This window comes from Salvelinus sp. IW2-2015, linkage group LG27 (assembly GCF_002910315.2).
Source record: "Salvelinus sp. IW2-2015 linkage group LG27, ASM291031v2, whole genome shotgun sequence".
Classification (NCBI taxonomy): Eukaryota; Metazoa; Chordata; class Actinopteri; order Salmoniformes; family Salmonidae; genus Salvelinus; species Salvelinus sp. IW2-2015.
The window spans coordinates 2925102-2944772 of NC_036867.1; the positions used below are offsets into that span (position 1 = coordinate 2925102).

General features: G+C 43.0%; 1 protein-coding gene across 1 annotated transcript in view; it reads left to right on the top strand.

Annotated features, from left to right (window-relative positions):
* The window catches only part of LOC111953754 (receptor activity-modifying protein 3-like), a 36361-nt gene that overhangs the window by 6903 nt on the left and 9787 nt on the right, over nt 1-19671 (top strand). The window contains exons 2-3 of the mRNA XM_023973224.2: nt 14511-14540; nt 14914-15076. Coding sequence (XP_023828992.1) covers nt 14511-14540; nt 14914-15076 — 193 coding nt within the window. The remainder of the gene's footprint in view (nt 1-14510; nt 14541-14913; nt 15077-19671) is intronic.

The window sequence follows — 19671 nt, forward strand, 5'->3', positions numbered from 1 at the left end:
ACAAATCAACCCGAATTTTCATCTAAAGATTGAGAATGAATTGCAAGAGATATCAATCCTAGTCCACATAGAGAGTTTCTCTATCTATCCCAACATGGCCAGCACTAAATGACAGCCTTTTTAACCTTTAGAGCACAACCTTAGCAGGAAGAGGTGTGTACTTCAATGAGTGACAGACAAGCTTCAAATAGATTGTAGAATGACATTGGGGAACCTTGGCCAGTCGAAGTTAGTATCACAACTACATCCTCCCATTGTTGCTGTGACACAGGGTGCATGCTAGTTTCTGCGCCTGTGGTGAGAGTCCATTTATTAAAATCACAGTTAATGACAGCAATTTGGACAATGGCAAATTTAAGAGCAGACTATTTCAGTTACCTGCACTAATGGCTTCTATATTTTTGATGAAGTCATCGAGGACCGAAATGTCAATATTATCAACCAAAATGAATTGATAAACGTCCCGGTTTGTTTAAAAAGTGACAGTGGTACCTTTATCCTCCATTTTTGCTCTGTATTTTTTGCACCCAGACAACCTGTACTCAAATATGATCTCATTTGAAACAAACACCCCCTTTTGCAATTGACTTCAATGAGCTCATTCTATGACATAATTTATTCATTGAGGAATTGCAAATGACCTCAGACCATAAGAGTGGTTTGAATGTAATGTAAGATGCAATGCAATGTATGATGAGAACCATGTACTTGATTAGAACTGCATCATGGACTTGACAAGTCAAACACCCCCCCTCTCAATCTCTCTCTCTCTCACTATGACACCTCCACATGCATCCCAGCAGATCATTTGCCTTCATTGATATTTTTGTCTCCGCTGAACTGTTTGTTTCAAGTTAGCAGCCGCAGAGCTCGAGCAACTTCAAAGTACCAACTCAACTTGAAATGAATAGAAACGCCACAGGTCAACATTAGCATTGATGATGTTTAGCACTAACAGAAGCATACAGTGAGTTGAGATCGAGCCGAAGAGCCTTGCTCTCTGCAAAGAGACAGCCATACTGCCAAGGGAACAGGGAGCTGTAGCGTTGTCCTTTTTTTGACAGCTGAGGCTATACTTGAGAGGCTGAGTAAGTGTCCTCGCTCCATTTGTGAAGTGGACTCCAGTGCCCGGCGAAGCATAACGTCTTGACCCCTGCAGATAGATGACCTTGGACTGCTATCGAACAGAGTACAGACTGGTTATTTTCTGATTACATTCGGTGTCTGGCCCTGTGTTAACCTCTAGAAGCCTCAAGGAAATTACTGGGAGATTAGAAGTATCACATCTGAGAAATTAGCACTTTTAATTAAGCCTGGATATGGTCTCCGAGAAATTTCTCCCATTAAACGTTCCTTGGCTAATTACAAGGAAGCTATCAAGAAGGATATAGAGCAGGGGTGTCAAACATATGGCCCGTGGGTAGTTTGAGTAAAAACAAAAATCTCTATGTAATAATAATCTTTAAAAATTAGCTCGATATACTTTAAAATGACTAAAACCAAATTGAAACTGTGTAGAAATGAGAATGGCCCTACATTCTTCACTGTGTCCAGCTCGCTAATATTCACAGTAATATAAGCTATACAGTGGATGCAGGACTATGTCTTGACAATTTTGATGGTAAGGAAACATAAAAAGGTTCAATGTGGCCCTCTGACCTCATTGAAGACCGAATGTGGCCCTTGGGGCAAAATGTGTTTGACACCACTGATGTAGGGGAACATATCATACTGACGATATGTTACCCCCCTGGAACAGGAAAGGGCCTGCCATGCCGAAACAGGAAAGGGCCTTCCCCAAACTGTTGCCACAAAGTTGGAAGCACAGAATTGTCTAGAATGTCATTGTATGCTGTAGCATTAAGATGTCCCTTCACTGGAACTACAAGGTCTAGCCTGAACCATGGAAAACAGCCCCAGACCATTATTCCTCCTCCACCAAACTGTACAGTTGGCACTATGCATTGGGGCAGGTAGCGTTCTCCTGGCATCCGCCAAACCCAGATTTGTCCACTGGACTGCCAGATGGTGAAGCGTGATTCATCACTCCAGAGAACGCGTTTCCACTGCTCCAGAGTCCAATGGCGGCGAGCTTTACACCATTCCAGCCAACGCTTCGCATTGCTCATGGTGATCTTATGCTTGTTCCACCATGGAAACCCATTTCATGAAGCTCCCGACGAACAGTCCTTGTGCTGACGTTGCTTCCAGAGGCAGTTTGGACCTTGGGTGTGAGTGTTGCAACCGAGGACAGACGATTTTTAGGCGCCACATGCTTCAGTACTTGCCGGTCCCGTTCTGTGAGCTTGTGTGCCTAGCACTTCGCAGCTGAGCCGTTGTTGCTCTTAGACATTTCCACTTCACAATAACAGCACTTACAGTTGACCGGGGCAGCTCTAGCAGGGCAGAAATTTGACGAAATTACTTGTTGGAAAGGTGGCATCCTATGACGGTGCCACGTTGAAAGTCATTGAGCTCTTCAGTAAGGCCATTCAACTGCCAATGTTTGTCTATGGAGATTTCATGGCTGTGTGCTCTATTTTACATTTACATTTACATTTAAGTCATTTAGCAGACGCTCTTATCCAGAGCGACTTACAAATTGGTGCATTCACCTTATGATATCCAGTGGAACAACCACTTTACAATAGTGCAATCTAACTCTTTTAAGGGGGGGGGTTAGAAGGATTACTTTATCCTATCTAGGTATTCCTTAAAGAGGTGGGGTTTCAGGTGTCTCCGGAAGGTGGTGATTGACTCCGCTGACCTGGCGTCGTGAGGGAGTTTGTTCCACCATTGGGGTGCCAGAGCAGCGAACAGTTTTTGACTGGGCTGAGCGGGAACTGTACTTCCTCAGAGGTAGGGAGGCGAGCAGGCCAGAGGTGGATGAACGCAGTGCCCTTGTTTGGGTGTAGGGCCTGATCAGAGCCTGAAGGTACGGAGGTTATTATTTTATTTTATACGCCTATCAGCAACGGGTGTGGCTAAAATAGCCAAATCCACTAATTTGAAGGGGTGTCCACATACTTTTGTATATATATAGTGTATCTAATTGTTTCAACCACAAGACTATATCAGGCATATGGAGAGTTGAGGTGGGGGCATGCGGGGAGGTGTTGACAGTCACAGCATTGTTCCCATATGAAGATAAAAACCCAATGAAAAGTGTTATGCTTGATGGCCCTGCACTTGGCACAATGCTATGCTTCTATTTTTATTTTCAGAAACTAGCATGTTGGTTCTATAGCTTCCCTAATAGCCTACAAAATGGATTATGTGGTTGCTAGGAAGCGACTAATTCAAATAATGTCTCTTCATTTGAAATAGCCTTTTCTTTTTGTTTTTTGTTTTTAGGCTCCAGAAGAATGTTTATTTTCGAGTCAGGATGCAAATGAATTTCTCAGCTTTCTGAATGATATCCTTGTAGTGTGGAAGAGAGACTGACATGGGTTTACTAGCTCCAGTCTTATAAAAGCTGTGTTTTAATTTATCTATTTAATGGATGGATTTGGCCCTTTGACTCACTGCTGTGCAAATGTAAACCAGGAATATAACTCAAGAGACACCTCATTGGTTAATGTGAGACTTCAGATTTCTAGTTGCTGCTTCTCATAAACCCTGTCATCTATTGCCAAGTGAGGGGGAACAAGGCTGTAATTAAACAGTCTCAACAATCTCAACTCACATATGCATTTGTAACCGATGAGAAATGGCTAGCTAGTTAGCGGTGGTGCGCGCTAATAGCGTTTCAATCGGTGACGTCACTCGCTTTGAGACCTTGAAGTAGTGGTTCCCCTTGCTCTGCAAGGGCCGCGGCTTTTGTGGAGCGATGGGTAACGATGCTTCGTGGGTGACTGTTGTCGTTAACAGTTAACCCACTGTTCCTAGGCCGTCATTGTAAATAAGAATTTGTTCTTAACCTCTAACGAGCCTCTACCCGGGTCCGGAGCACCCCCATCCCCCCACACACCTGATTAGCAATAGCTAGCATAGCTTCACAAGTAGATAGTAGCATCTAAATTCATTAAATCACAAGTCCAAGACACCAGATGAAAGATACAGATTTTGTGAATAAAGCCACCATTTCAGATTTTTAAAATGTTTTACAGGGAAGACAAAATATGTAATCTATTAGCTAAACACGTTAGCAAAATACACCACTATTCTAACTCCATCAGTTTCTTACTCCTTCAGGTGCTATCACCAATTCGGCTCAACTAAGATATTGATATCCACTAACCAAGAAAAAACCTCTTCAGATGACAGTCTGATACATATTCATGGTTATAGGATAGTTTTTGTTAGAAAAAAGTGCATATTTCAGGTAGAAATCACAGTTTACAATTGCACCGACCATCACAAATCGACTAGAATTACTAGATGGAGCAACGTGTATGACCAATTTACTCATCATAAAACAATTTCATAAAAATAGGCAAAGCATAGCAAATGGAAAGACCCAGTTTCTTGTGATTTCAGACCATATTTCAGATTTTCTAACGCGTTTTTTCAGCGAAAAACACAATAATCGATAAGTTAGCATACCACAATGTGCAAAACGTTACCAGAGCATCGATTCCAGCCAAAGAGCGCTATAACGTAATCACGCGCCAAAATATATTAATTTTTTCAACTATCCTTCTCAGAATCTTTCTCGATGACACTCCTGTAACATCATTTTACAATATACATACATACAGTTTGTTCGAAAAGGTGCATATTTAGCCATACAAAACCGTGGTTTACCAATAAAAATTACTAAGGAAATCAAGCCTCAATATGTCTGACGTCATCTATCAGAGTGATCTGTTTAATTGAAAGCTAATCATATACTTGACTAAAAAATACAGGGTTGACAGGAATCGAAAGACAAATTAGTTCTTAATGCAACCGCTGATTTACATTTTTTAAATTATCCTTACTTTTCAATACAGGGTTCGCCAAGTGAAGCTATACCAAACAAATGGCGAAATATGCGTTTAAAATATTTCGACAGAAACACGATTTATCATATTAAATATTGCTTACTTGAGCTGTTCTTCCATCAGATTCTTGGGCAATGTATCCTTTCTATGTTATAAAACGTCTTTTGGTCGATAGATGTCTCTGTCCTTCGAAATGTCCACCACCAACGACCGACACCCCAAACGTGTCCAAAGTTTCAGAGTGCACAACAAAATAAATTCCTCAAAATCGCACTAAACGGATATAAATTGCTATAAAAACGGTTCAAATTAACTACATTATGATGTTTTTAACAACTATAACGACTGAAAACATGACCGGAGAAATATTGCTGGTTAGACAACGATTTGGAACGAGGCAAGTCCGATGGCCTTCACGCTTCAGGCGCACGACGAGAAAGGGCGGTCCCTATACATTTGGTCTTTTATATGGCTGTGAATGTCCCATCGATTTCATTCAAAACGTGATGACGTACAGACACCCAGAGGAAGACGTAGGCAGTGTCGGTTTCTTCATAGCATTCACTGTCGCCTTAAAAACAGACTCCAGATCAGAGGTAAAATTTCTGAAATCTGAACCCTGTCATGAAAAAGTGCTGTAGAAATTGTTCTGTACCACTCAGAGACAAAATTCCAACTTCTATAGAAACTAGAAGGTGTTTTCTATCCAATAATAACAATAATATGCATATTGTACGATCAAGAATTTAGCACGAGGCAGTTTAATTTGGAGACCCAAATATGCTAATGCGGAACAGCACCCCCTATAGTTCCAAGAAGTTAACTGACTTAACCTTTAAATAAAGGTAAAAAAAAGAAAGTTTTTCTACTTTCCACAAGAACAGCCGTCAACTATTCAGTGTACCCAATGTGACAGTCAAAGCTGCATTACAACTGATCGTGGCAGGGCTTTGGCATTCCCCAGCCTCCACTATCTACCTCAGGGAAGGCTGTGTACCTCTGACACTATCAAATGGTTATGCAGGCAGCTCAGCGGTGTGTTGTCGCCTTGGCCCGCTTGGTTTACCAGAGAGATTTCATATTCATGGTGTGTGCTCAGAGCTAACTCATGCTGGATTGACTGTTGGATGTTATTTTGGTCCTGGCGTATGTTTGCAAAACCATCGCTGAAGTGTGACACAGGAGGGAAAGAGTGAAATACCTTCCTCTTCCTTATTAACCTACAGATACAGTGCTTTCCATGACATTGAGTGTGTTATGAGTGTGTTATCAATGTGTTACCAGTTTGTTATTAGTGTGTAATCAGTGTGTAATCAGTTTCAGTGTATCAGCAGTGATGTAAAGTACTTAAGTAAAAATACTTGAAAGTACTACTTAAGTCGTTGTTTTGGGTATCTGTACTTTACTTTGCTATTTATATTTTTGACAACTTTATACTTTTGCTCCGTACATTTTCCCTGACACCCCAAAGTACTTGTTACATTTTGAATGCTTAGCAGGTCAGGAAAATGGTCTAATTCACACACTTATCAAGAGAACATCCCTGGTCATCCCTACTGCCGCTGATCTGGCGGACTCATTAAACACATTTTGTTTGTAAATTATGTCTGAGGGTTGGAGCGTGCCCGTGGCTATCCGTAAATTGAAAAAACAAGAAAATGGTGCCGTCTGGTTTGCTTAATATAAGGAATTTGAAATGATTTCTACTTCTACTTTTACTTTTGATACTTAAGTATATTTGAGCAATTACACTTACTTTTTATACTTAAGTATATTTAAAACCAAATACTTTTAGACTTTTACTCAAGTAGGATTTTACTGGGTGACTTTCATTTTTACTTTTCTATTGTGTTATCAGTGTGTTATCAGTTTGTCATCATTGTGTTATCAGTGTGTTATCAGTGTGTTATCAGTTTGTCATCATTGTGTTATCAGTGTGTTATCAGTTTGTTATCAGTGTGTTATCAGTTTCAGTTTGTTATCCGTGTGTTATTTGTGTTTCCCTTCCAGACTTTTCATACGAGATGCAAAGGCCCCCATAGCAATTTCCAGAAACTAAAACTGTCAATTGAAACCCATAATAGCCAAAGTCTTTAAGCTGGGGAGAAAGTGAGCTGTGAGCCACCTATACAATCGTGGGGGAACACTGTGTGGGTATAAGGGAAGCTGAATGCCTTTGTGTCTGGGATGTACATAGTATTGAAGGTTTGTCAGGAGAGGGGGGGACTGATTTGTGAAAACACTCATTGTGACGACCCTGTATTTGTGTCATGCCCCGATACCGTTTGAACTTATCACACGTAGCGATCACAGACCCCTCTGCTTTGAACACATATCCTGCGGGAGGAAATTTCTAAATTTACTAGTATGCACACTAAGCAGCGTTTCTCAACCCTCTCCTCCCTCTCTGTCCTCGTGCTTGGTAGTGTATGCACTCTAAGCAGCGTTTCTCAACCCTCTCCTCCCTCTCTGTCCTGTGCTTGGTAGTGTATGCACTCTAAGCAGCGTTTCTCAACCCTCTCCTCCCTCTCTGTCCTGTGCTGTGGTAGTGTACGCACTCTAAGCAGCGTTTCTCAACCCTCTCCTCCCTCTCTATCCTGTGTGTGGTAGTGTATGCACTCTAAGCAGCGTTCTCAACCCTCTCCTCCTCTCTGTCCTGTGCTGTGGTAGTGTATGCACCTAAGCAGCGTTCTCAACCCTTCTCTCCCTCTCTGTCCTGTGCTGTGGTAGTGTTATGCACTCTAAGCAGCGTTTCTCAACCCTCTCCTCCCTCTCTTCCTTGCTGTGGTAGTGTTGCACTCTAAGCAGCGTTTCTCAACCCTCTCCTCCCTCTCTGTCCTGTGCTGTGTAGTGTATGCACTCTAAGCAGCGTTTCTCAACCCTCTCCTCCCTCTCTATCCGTGTTGGTAGTGTACTGCACTCTAAGCAGCGTTCTCAACCCTCTCTCCCTCTCTGTCCTTTGCTGTGGTAGTGATGCACTCTAAGCAGCGTTTCTCAACCCTCTCCTCCCTCTCTGTCCTGTGCTGTGGTAGTGTTACGCACTCTAAGCAGCGTTTCTCAACCCTCTCCTCCCTCTCTATCCTGTGTGTGGTAGTGTATGCACTCTAAGCAGGTTCTCAACCCTTCTCTCCCTCTCTGTCCTGTGCTGTGGTATGTAGCACACTAAGCAGCGTTTCTCAACCCTCTCCTCCCTCTCTGTCCTGTGCTGTGGTAGTGATGCACTCTAAGCAGCGTTTCTCAACCCTCCTCCTCCCTCTCTGTCCTGTTCTGTGGTAGTGATGCACTCTAAGCAGCGTTTCCAACCCTCTCCTCCCTCTCTGTCCTGTGCTGTGGTAGTGTACGCACTCTAAGCAGCGTTTCTCCACCCTCTCCTCCCTCTCTTATCCTGTTGTGTGGGAGTGTATGCACTCTAAGCAGCGTTTCTCAACCCTCTCCTCCCTCTCTGTCCTGTGCTGTGGTAATGTATGCACTCTAAGCAGCGTTTCTCAACCCTCTCCTCCCTCTCTTCCTGTGCTGTGGTAGTGTATGCACTCTAAGCAGCGTTTCTCAACCCCTCCTCCCTCTCTGTCCTGTGCTGTGGTAGTGTGATGCACTCTAAACAGCGTTTCTAACCCTCTCCTCCCTCTCTTCCTTGCTGTGGTAGTGTATGCACTCTAAGCAGCGTTTCTCAACCCTCTCCTCCCTCTCTGTCCTGTGCTGTGGTAGTGTAGCACTCCAAGCAGCGTTTCTCAACCCTCTCCTCCCTCTCTGTCCTGTGCTTGGTAGTGTATTGCACTCTAAGCAGCGTTTCTCAACCCTCTCCTCCCTCTCTGTCCTGTGCTGTGTAGTGTATGCACTCTAAGCAGCGTTTCTCAACCCTCTCCTCCCTCTCTATCCTGTTTGTGTAGTGTACGCACTCTAAGCAGCGTTTCTCAACCCTCTCCTCCCTCCTGTCCTTGCTGTGGTAGTGTATGCACTCTAAGCAGCGTTTTCAACCCTCTCCTCCCTCTCTGTCCTGTGTGTGGTAGTGTATGCACTCTAAGCAGCGTTTCTCAACCCTCTCCTCCCCTCTCTGTCCTGTGCTGTGGTAGTGTATGCACTCTAAGCAGCGTTTTCTCAACCCTCTCCTCCTCTCTGTCCTGTGCTGTGGTAGTGTATGCACACTAAGCAGCGTTTCTCAACCCTCTCCTCCCTCTCTGTTCCTGTGCTGTGGTAGTGTATGCACTCTAAGCAGCGTTCTCAACCCTCTCCTCCCTCTCTGTCCTGTGCTGTGGTAGTGTATGCACTCTAAGCAGCGTTTCTCAACCCTCTCCTCCCTCTCTGTCCTGTGCTGTGTAGTGTACGCACTCTAAGCAGCGTTTCTCAACCCTCTCCTCCCTCTCTGATCCTGTGATGTGTAGTGTATGCACTCTAAGCAGCGTTTCTCAACCCTCTCCTCCCTCTCTATCCTGTGATGTGGTAGTGTATGCACTCTAAGCAGCGTTTCTCAACCCTCTCCTTCCCCCTCTCTGTCCTGTGCTGTGGTATGTATGCAACTCTAAGCAGCGTTTCTCAACCCTCTCCTCCCTCTCTATCCTGTGATGTGGTAGTGTATGCACTCTAAGCAGCGTTTCTCAACCCTCTCCTTTGGGATGCCCGTTCCATGAATTTGAAAACCGAGCACCGTCTTCCTGAGAGCTACAAGTACCATCTCCCGACAACCAGAAGGTGCTTCTGGAGTATGTTGTGTTACGGTGCAGAGGGTTGTCAATTTCCACTCTGTCAAACAAGCACACCTGATTGAACTTGTCAGCTAATCATCAAGCCCTTAGTCTAGTCGAATTAGGTGTGGTAGTCAGGTGTACTAGTCAGGTGTTCTAGTCAGGTGTTCTAATCAGGTGTTCTAATCAGGTGTTCTAGTCAGGTGTTGTAGTTAGGTGTTCGAGTCAGGTGTTCTAATTAGGTGCTCTAGTCAGGTGTTCTAGTCAGGTGTTCTAGTCAGGTGTTCTAGTTAGGTGTTCTAGTCAGGTGTGGTAGTCAGGTGTGGTAGCCATGTGTGGTAGTCAGGTGTGGTAGTCAGGTGTGGTAGCCATGTGTGGTAGTCAGGTGTGATAGTCAGTTGTTCTAGTCAGGTGTTCTAGTCAGGTGTGGTAGTCAGGTGTGGTAGTCAGGTGTGGTAGTCAGGTGTGGTAGTCAGGTGTGGTAGCCAGGTGTGGTAGTCAGGTGTGGTAGTCAGGTGTGGTAGCCAGGTGTTCTAGTCAGGTGTGGTAGTCAGGTCTGATAGTCAGGTCTGATAGTTCAGGGCAACAACAACATTGTGAAACATATGGAGCTCCACAAGGAGAGGTTTGACAAACACTGTATTAAAAGCTCTGAGAAAAGTTCTACCTCCTATCCTATCCTATACTCCCGCCATACGCTGAGAGTCAGATGCGACATTGCTGTATTAGTAATCACGGCAGGGGGTGGACTCTTGATGGAGTAAATATTCATCAGAGAGAGCCCCCTCGGGGTGGGGGCACAGGTTCAGCCGAGAGAACGAAAGGTGTCCTAAGAGACAGAAAGGAGCTCTGAGCAGTGGCAGTCACCATTTCTTTATCCTTCCCTTATCACTAAACTCTATCTGAGATACTGCCACAGACAGCCACCGCAGCACACAGTTAAGGGCTTTTCACACTACTGAGCCGATCCAAGCAGAAAAAAACCAAGCTGTACTGAGCTGGCCTGTTTACGCATCCACCTTAGTTGCTGGAATCGTGCTTAAAAAATTACAATGTGAAAAGTAAAAATCCTTGCATGGTTTGGTTCAGGTCAGAACGATAGTGTGCAAAGGAATAATAGCTACAGCCATCTCCTCAGCTTCAACATTATATGATTATTTGTCACATGTGCCGAATACAACAGGTGTAGACCTTACAGTGAAATTCTTACTTACAAGCCCTTAACCAACAATGCTTTAATTAAGAAGTTAAGAAAAAATAGATACAGTGGGGAGAACAAGTATTTGATACACTGCCAATTTTGCAGGTTTTCCTACTTACAAAGCATGTAGAGGTCTGTCATTTTTATCATAGGTACACTTCAACTATGAGAGGCGGAATCTAAAACAAAAATCCAGAAAATCACATTGTATGATTTTTAAGTAATTAATTAGCATTTTATTGCATGACATAAGTATTTGATCACCTACCAACCAGTAAGAATTCCGGCTCTCACAGACCTGTTAGTTTTTCTTTAAGAAGCCCTCCTGCTCTCCACTCATTACCTGTATTAACTGCACCTGTTTGAACTCGTTACCTGTATAAAAGACACCTGTCCACACACTCAATCAAACATACTCCAACCTCTCCATGGCCAAGACCAGAGAGCTGTGTAAGGACATCAGGGATAAAATTGTAGACCTGCACAAGGCTGGGATGGGCTACAGGACAATAGGCAAGCAGCTTGGTAAGAAGGCAACAACTGTTGGCGCAATTATTAGAAAATGGAAGAAGTTCAAGATGACGGTCAATCACCCTCGGTCTGGGGCTCCATGCAAGATCTCACCTCGTGGGGCATCAATGATCATGAGGAATGTGAGGGATCAGCCCAGAACTACACGGCAGGACCTGGTCAATGACCTGAAGAGAGCTGGGACCACAGTCTCAAAGAAAACCATTAGTAACACACTACGCCATCATGGATTAAAATCCTGCAGCGCACGCAAGGTCCCCCTGCTCAAGCCAGCGCATGTCCAGGCCCGTCTGAAGTTTGCCAATGACCATCTGGATGATCCAGAGGAGGAATGGGAGAAGGTCATGTGGTCTGATGAGACAAAAATAGAGCTTTTTGGTCTAAACTCCACTCGCCGTGTTTGGAGGAAGAAGAAGGATGAGTACAACCCCAAGAACACCATCCCAACCGTGAAGCATGGAGGTGGAAACATCATTCTTTGGGGATGCCTTTCTGCAATGGGGACAGGACGACTGCACCGTATTGAGGGGAGGATGGATGGGGCCATGTATTGCGAGATCTTGGCCAACAACCTCCTTCCCTCAGTAAGAGCATTGAAGATGGGTCGTGGCTGGGTCTTCCAGCATGACAACGACCCAAAACACACAGCCAGGGCAACTAAGTAGTGGCTCCGTAAGAAGCATCTCAAGGTCCTGGAGTGGCCTAGCCAGTCTCCAGACCTGAACCCAATAGAAAATCTTTGGAGGGAGCTGAAAGTCCGTATTGCCCAGCGACAGCCCCGAAACCTGAAGGATCTGGAGAAGTTCTGTATGGAGGAGTGGGCCAAAATCCCTGCTGCAGTGTGTGCAAACCTGGTCAAGAACTACAGGAAACGTATGATCTCTGTAATTGCAAACAAAGGTTTCTGTACCAAATATTAAGTTCTGCTTTTCTGATGTATCAAATACTTATGTCATGCAATAAAATGCAAATTAATTACTTAAAAATCATACAATGTGATTTTCTGGATTTTTGTTTTAGATTCCGTCTCTCACAGTTGAAGTGTACCTATGATAAAAATTACAAACCTCTACATGCTTTGTAAGTAGGAAAACCTGCATAATCGGCAGTGTATCAAATACTTGTTCTCCCCACTGTATATATGTGTTAAGTAAAAAATTGATAAGTAAAACATTTAAAATAAAAGTAACAAATAATTAACAGCAGCAGTAAAATAACAAGGGAGGCTATATACAGGGGGTACTGGTACAGAGTCAATGTGCGGGGGCACCGGTTAGTTGAGTTAATTGAGGTGATATGTACATGTAGGTACTATGCATAGATTAAAAACAGAGAGTAGAAGCAGCGTAAAAGAGGGGTCTGGGTAGCCCTTTGATTAACTGTTCAGGAGTCTCATGGCTTGGGGGTAGAAGCTGTTAAGAAGCCGTTTGGACCTTGACTTGGCGCTCCGGTCCCGCTTGCCGTGTGGTAGCAGAGAGAACAGTCTATGACTAGGGTGGCTGGAGTCTTTGACAATTTTTAGGGCCTTCCTCTGACACCGCCTGATATAGAGGTCCTGGATGGCAGGAAGCTTGGCCCCAGTGATGCACTGGGACGTATGCACTACCCTCTGTAGTGCCTTGTGGTCAGAGGCCGACCAGTTGCCATACCAGGCAGTGATGCAACCAGTCAGGATGCTCTCGATGGTGCAGCCACCCATGCCAAAACTTTTCAGTCTCCTGAGGAGGAATAGGCTTTGTCGTGCCCTTTTCACGACTGTCTTGGTGTGTTTGGACCATGATAGTTTGTTGGTGATGTGGACACCAAGGACCTTGAAGCTCTCAACCTGTTCCACTACAGCCCCGTCAATGAGAATGTGGGCGTGCTCGGTCCTCCTTTTCCTGTTGTCCACGATCATCTCCTTTGTCTTGATCACGTTGAGGGAGAGGTTGTTGTCCTGGCACCACATGACCAGGTCTCTGACCTCCCTATAGGCTGTCTCATCGCTGTCGGTGATCAGGCCTACCACTGTTGTGTCATCGGCAAACTTGATGATAGTGTTGGAGTCGTGCATGGCCATGCAGTGTGCGCTTGTGCATGACAACAGCAGCAGCAGCAACAACTGACATCAGACAGCTTGGCATTGTTCCAGAAAACTCTTTAATGAATTTGTTCTTCTCGCCATCATTTACTCAATTAGCGATTCTCAGACAACTGTTTCATAAACTGTGGATTCATGTTTCTTAATTATTTTGTCAGCCAGGATGTGTTTAAAATGGGAAAGGTAAGGGCCATGTAATGGCTTTCGTTGGTGGAAGGAGAGGAGGACCAAAATGCAGCGTTGTACGTATCCATAATAACTTTTAATGAGAATGAATACAAAAAGAACAAGAAAATCAAAATGAAAACCGAAACAGTCCCGAATGGTGAAAACACTAAAACGGAAAACAACTACCCACAACCCATAGTGGGAAAACAGGCTACCTAAGTATGACAACGATCGACACCTGCCTCTGATTGAGAACCATACTAGGCCAAACACATAGAAATATAACGTATAGAACAAAACATAGAAAAACAACATAGAATGCCCACCCCAACTCACGCCCTGACCAAACTAAAATAAAGACATAAAAAAGGAACTAAGGTCAGAACGTGACAGGCCAGCTGGTCAGAATTGTCAGTTTAATGTTAAAGGGTCTATATATGTTTCAGTTGTGTTTTGACAACAACGTTTAAAACTGCAATATGTAGCTTTTTCGGCGACCCGACCAAATTCACGTAGAAAATTGTGTTCTAGATCTGTCATTTTCATTGAAAGCAAGTCTAAGAAGAGGTACATCTGTACTATTTGCACTTTTTCTATGCTTCCCATTCTTAAGTTTTGTTTTTGCATCTTTTACTTTCGGTTTTGCACACTAGCTTCAAACAGCTGAAAATACAATATTTTGGGTAATTGAAAATATATTTCAGAGTGATTTAGATGATACAATGGTTCTCTACACTATACATTGCTTGTTTGGTCACATCATTTTAAATTAGGCAAACTATTAGAATTTTAGCAACTAGGAAATGGCAGAGTGATTTCTGCATATTGCATCTTTAATGTTGGTCCCAAAAAGTCATGCTTCAATGAGACTGTTGTCATGACTACTAACACTGTTTCAAGTCTCTGTGTGATTTTGTCTTTGACAGTGAACTCTTGGATGACAAGAGGATTGTCAGGTAAGTTAAGCTTACATCTCCTTCTGAAGACATGAAACACTGTGGAACACAGCTTACAAATGCTGTACTTTTAATGTTTTTATAAGAAGTCATTTTAACCCTGTGATAACAATAATAGTCAAAATGGACAAAATTCAGATTTCCTGACTTCTGACAAACCCTGTGCCAGAAGTATATTCAGTTCTGGGTTGTGTTCATGAGGCAATGGAAAGAAAACTGACTAAAACAGGGAGGAACTATCTGGACACTAATTTTCGTTTTCAGTTGCAGAACTTTTTCTGTTGCTTGACCTAATGAACACGACCCTAATGTTACTGTGGAACATTGAAGGTCATGTTTCATTCTGTAATTTGGACCTTTTTATGTCCTGCAGCCACCGAGAATATCAATGTTGAGTCTATACCACGAAGGCCTAGTGTGGCTCTGTGCAACGAGACCCAGCTGCTGTCGGAGATGGAGATGTGTGGAGAGGGTTTCAAGCGAGAGATGGCTTACGTGGATCCCCAGAACTGGTGCAACTTAACACACTTCATCAGGTAAAAGACTCCCCTGCCGTCTCTTGCCCTTTCAGTCTTATCAGAACAAGCCAGTGTCCTATCAATTCACTGACCCAGTTCTTAAAGGCACTCAGTATAATTTCTGAATAAATGTGTGTGAGAAGCGAAAGGTGGGATTAGTTCCAGACAGAAAAACATGTGTAGCCCCACTCTACCTGTTGGTAAACTTTTTGCTTTTGGAGGCAGTCTAAGATTTGGATCTTAAAGCCAAAATAAAACATATTTCCACTAAAATTATAATTTCAGCACAATAATTATTGTACAACATCTTGGGGAAGCTCATAACAGTTTTCCTACTTAAAAAGTTGACTTAAGAAACATACTGTAGGATAAATCAAAGAATACTGTATTGCAGTGTAGGTAGTCTAGTAAAATAAAATAAAATGTGCCCACTGTGTGTGAATGCATGCATCTGCCTGTTTGTGTATGAACAGGCGATTGGCATCCAAATGCTAGTTGGCATTGCAGATCCAGGGGGCTGTTTGCCTGGCTGTGCCTGCCCAGTGATAATTTCCCCCTCACCAATGAGTGGCATCTGTGCCTGCTGGCTGACCCAGTATGGTTCTCTAACACCCTTCAACCGTCCACACACACAGATAAACACACACATGGACACACACATCCACAGGCATACTCACACACCCATACAGTATTCAGACCCCCTGACCTTTTCCATATTGTGTTATGTTACAGCCTTATTCTAAAATGGATGAAATCGTTCCCCCCCCTCATCAATCTACACACAATACCCCATAATTACAAAACAAAACCTGTTTTTTAGACATTTTTGCGAATGTAATTTAAGTATTCAGACCCTTTACTCAGAACGTTTTTGAAGTGCCTTTGGCAGCGATTACAGCCTCAAGTCTTCTTGGGTATGACACTAAAAGCTTGGCACACCTGTATTTGGGGAGTTTGTCCCATTTTTCTCTGCAGATCCTCTCAAGCTCTGTCAGGTTGGATGGGTACTGTTGCTCTACAACTATTTTCATGTCTCTCCAGAGAGCAGGTTATCATCAAGGATCTCTGTACTTTGCTCCGTTCATCTTTCCCTCGATCCTGACTAGTCTTCCAGTCCCTGCCTCTGAAAAACTTCCCCACAACATGATGCTGCCACCACCATGCTTCACCGTAGGGAAACACTGTGCCAGGTTTCCTCCAGACGTGACGCTTGGCATTCAGGCCAAAGAGTTCAATCTAGGTTTCATCAGACCAGAGAATATTGTTTTTCATGGTCTGAAAGTCTTTTAGGTGCCTTTTGGCAAACTCCAAGTGGGCTGTCATGTGCCTTTTGCTGAGGAGTGGCTTCCATCTGGCCACTCTACCATAAAGGCCTGATTGGTGGAGTGCTGCAGAGATGGTTGTCCTTCTGGAAGGTTCTCCCATTCCCACAGAGGAACTCTGGAGCTCTGTGAGAGTGACCATCGAGTTCTTGGTTACCTCCCTGACTAATTCTTCTCTGCGATTGCTCAGTTTGGCCAGGCGGCCAGCTCTAGGAAGGGTCTTGGTGGTTCCAAACTTCTTCCATTTAAGAATGATGGAGGTCACTGTGTTCTTGGGGACCTTCAATGCTGCAGACATTTTTTGGTACCCTTCCCCAGATCTGTGCCTCAACACAATCCTGTCTTGGAGCTCTACATAGAATATACTCTGAGCTATGCCAGGAGATACCTATTTGATATTATGTTTTGAAAAGAGATAGGCTATTCTATGATGGCATCTAATCCAACTTGATGGCCTGATACAACATCATTCACCTCTTTAGCAGATTAGGCTGATTATCACACCCCTGAATGACTCCCTATTGCATTCTCTGTCATTCATGCTGAGTTTTATGAGTTTTATTGAGGCTTAATCGGATCCAGTAGGGCAAAAAATCTGAATCCCCAGCACAATTATTTATTTACAAAACACTGAAATTCACAGAGGGACATTTTTCTAGTGTTGATTTGGCATATACAGTGCATTCAGAAAGTATTCAGACCCCTTGACTTCTTCCACATTTTGTTACGTTACAGCCTTATTCTAAAATGTATTAAATAAATGTTTTCCTCATCAATCTACACACAATACCCCATAATGTCAAAGCGAAAACAGGTTTTTCAACATTTTTGCAAATATATTAAAAATAAACAAAGAAATACCTTATTTACATAAGTTTTCAGACCCTTTGCTATGAGACTCGAAATTGAGCTCAGGTGCAGTATGTTTCCATTGATCATCCATGAGATATTTCTAGAACTTGATTGGAGTCCACCTGTGGTAAATTCAATTGATTGGACATGATTTGGAAAGGCACACATCTGTCTATATAAGGTCCTACAGTTGACAGTACTTATCAGAGCAAAAACCAAGCCATGAGGTCGAAGGCCTCGAAGGCCTCAAGTTGGATTAGATGCCATCATAGAATAGCCTATCTCTTTTCAAAACATAATATCAAATAGGTATCTCCTGGCATAGCTCAAAGTATAGTCTAATGAGTAATACAGTGAGGGCTTTCGAAAATTTCAGTTGACTACATTTATGAAAGAATTGAGCCATTGACCAAAGACAAAAACATGTATTTCTCTCCTTAATATGTGTTATTTGAGGATTCAAGACATTATTTTTTATAGTAAATATATTATATGTCCAGGTATAGTACCAGTCAAAAGTTTGGACACACCTAATCAATCAAGTGTTTTTCTACTTTGACTATTTTCTACACTGTAGAATAATAGTGAAGACACCAAAACGATGAAATAACAAATATGGAATCATGTAGTAACCAAAAAAGTGTTAAACAAATCAAAATATATGTTATATTTGAGATTCTTCAAAGTAGCCACCCTTTGCCTTGATGACAGCTTTGCACACTCTTGGCATTCTCTCAACCAGCTTCACTTGGAATGCTTGTTGGCTGCTTTTCCTTCACTCTGCGGTCCAACTCATCCCAAACCATCTCAATTGGGTTGAGGTCGGGTGATTGTGGAGGCCAGGTCATCTGATGCAGCACTCCATCACTCTTCTTCTTGGTCAAATAGCCCTTACACAGCTTGAAGGTGTGTTGGGTCATTGTCCTGTTGAAAAACAAATGATATTCCCACTAAGCACAAACCAGATGGGATGGCGTATCGCTGCAGAATGCTGTGGTAGCCATGCTGGTTAAGTGTGCATTGAATTCTAAATAAATCACAGACAGTGTCACCAGCAAAGTACCCCCACACCATCACACCTCAACCTCCATGCTTCATGGTGCGAACCACACATTCGGAGATGATCTGTTTACCTCTTCTGCGTCTCACAACGACACAGTGGTTGGAACCAATAATCACAAATTTGGAGTCATCAGACCAAGGACAGATTTACATCGGTCTAATGTTTCTTGGCCCAAGCAAGTCTCTTCTTATTATTGGTGTCCTTTAGTAGTGGTTTCTTTGCAGCAATTCGACCATGAAGGCCTGATTCACACAGTCTCCTCTGAACACTTGATGTTGAGATGTGTCCATTACTTTTATTTGGGCTGCAATTTCTGAGGCTGGTAACTCTAATGAACTTATCCTCTGCAGCAGAGGTAAATCTGGGTCTTCCTTTCCTGTGGTGGTCCTCATGAGAGCCAGTTTCATCATAGCGCTTGATGTTTTTTGCGACTGCAGTTTAAGAAACTTTCAAAGTTCTTGACTTTTTTCGGATTGACTGACCGTCATATCTTAAAGTAATGATGGATTAGTGTTTCTATTTTCTTATTTGAGCTGTTCTTGCCATAATATAGACTTGGTCTTTTACCAAATAGGGCTATCTTCTGTATACTACCCTTACCTTGTCACAACACATTATGAAGGAAATAAAGTCCACAAATGAACTTTTAACAAATCACACCTGTTAATTTAAATGCATGCTGTAAGCTGGTTGAGAGAATGCCAAGAGTGTGCAAAGCTGTCATCAAGACAAAGGGTAGCTACTTCCATCTAGGTACCTCTCTATTACCAACTGGCCAGATGTTTATGTGAGAGACAAATGATCTTTACAGGGTGTAACAGCCATTTCCACCAACCCTTCCCTCCCTCTCTGTACCTTGTACAATACCTCATATTATGTCCAGTAGTTCGTATTGTCAAGACATTGCTTAAGTTTTCTCTAATCAAGCCATCCGTTACCAAACATACCAGCTTGAAAATGATATTTACAGTGCTTGTTAACATGTTATTCATGAGACATATGTCTTCTCATGGACATCCCCAGGGAATCTGTGGCGCTCTGTTTAGAGAGAGAGAAAGAAATAGAATGAGAGAAAGTGAAGGACCTTTGATCCTCGTTTATGTTCTGCGCTGAGAGAAACAAAGCATGCGGACATGTCAGCGAGTTAGATGGAACTCTCTCCAAAATGCACGGCCATCTACACATGTAAGATCTTCATTTGACCAGTTTCTCAGAGCAGTATCCTGCAGCAACAGGAAATGTGAATTATTGTGTGGATTATAATTAATTTACATTTTTGTAGGGGTTGATAGAAAATCAAGTCTGACATTTTTAAGGGGAAATTACAAACTTTTACTTTTTAAACCTTGAATACGCTACGATTTTACATTTCCTGC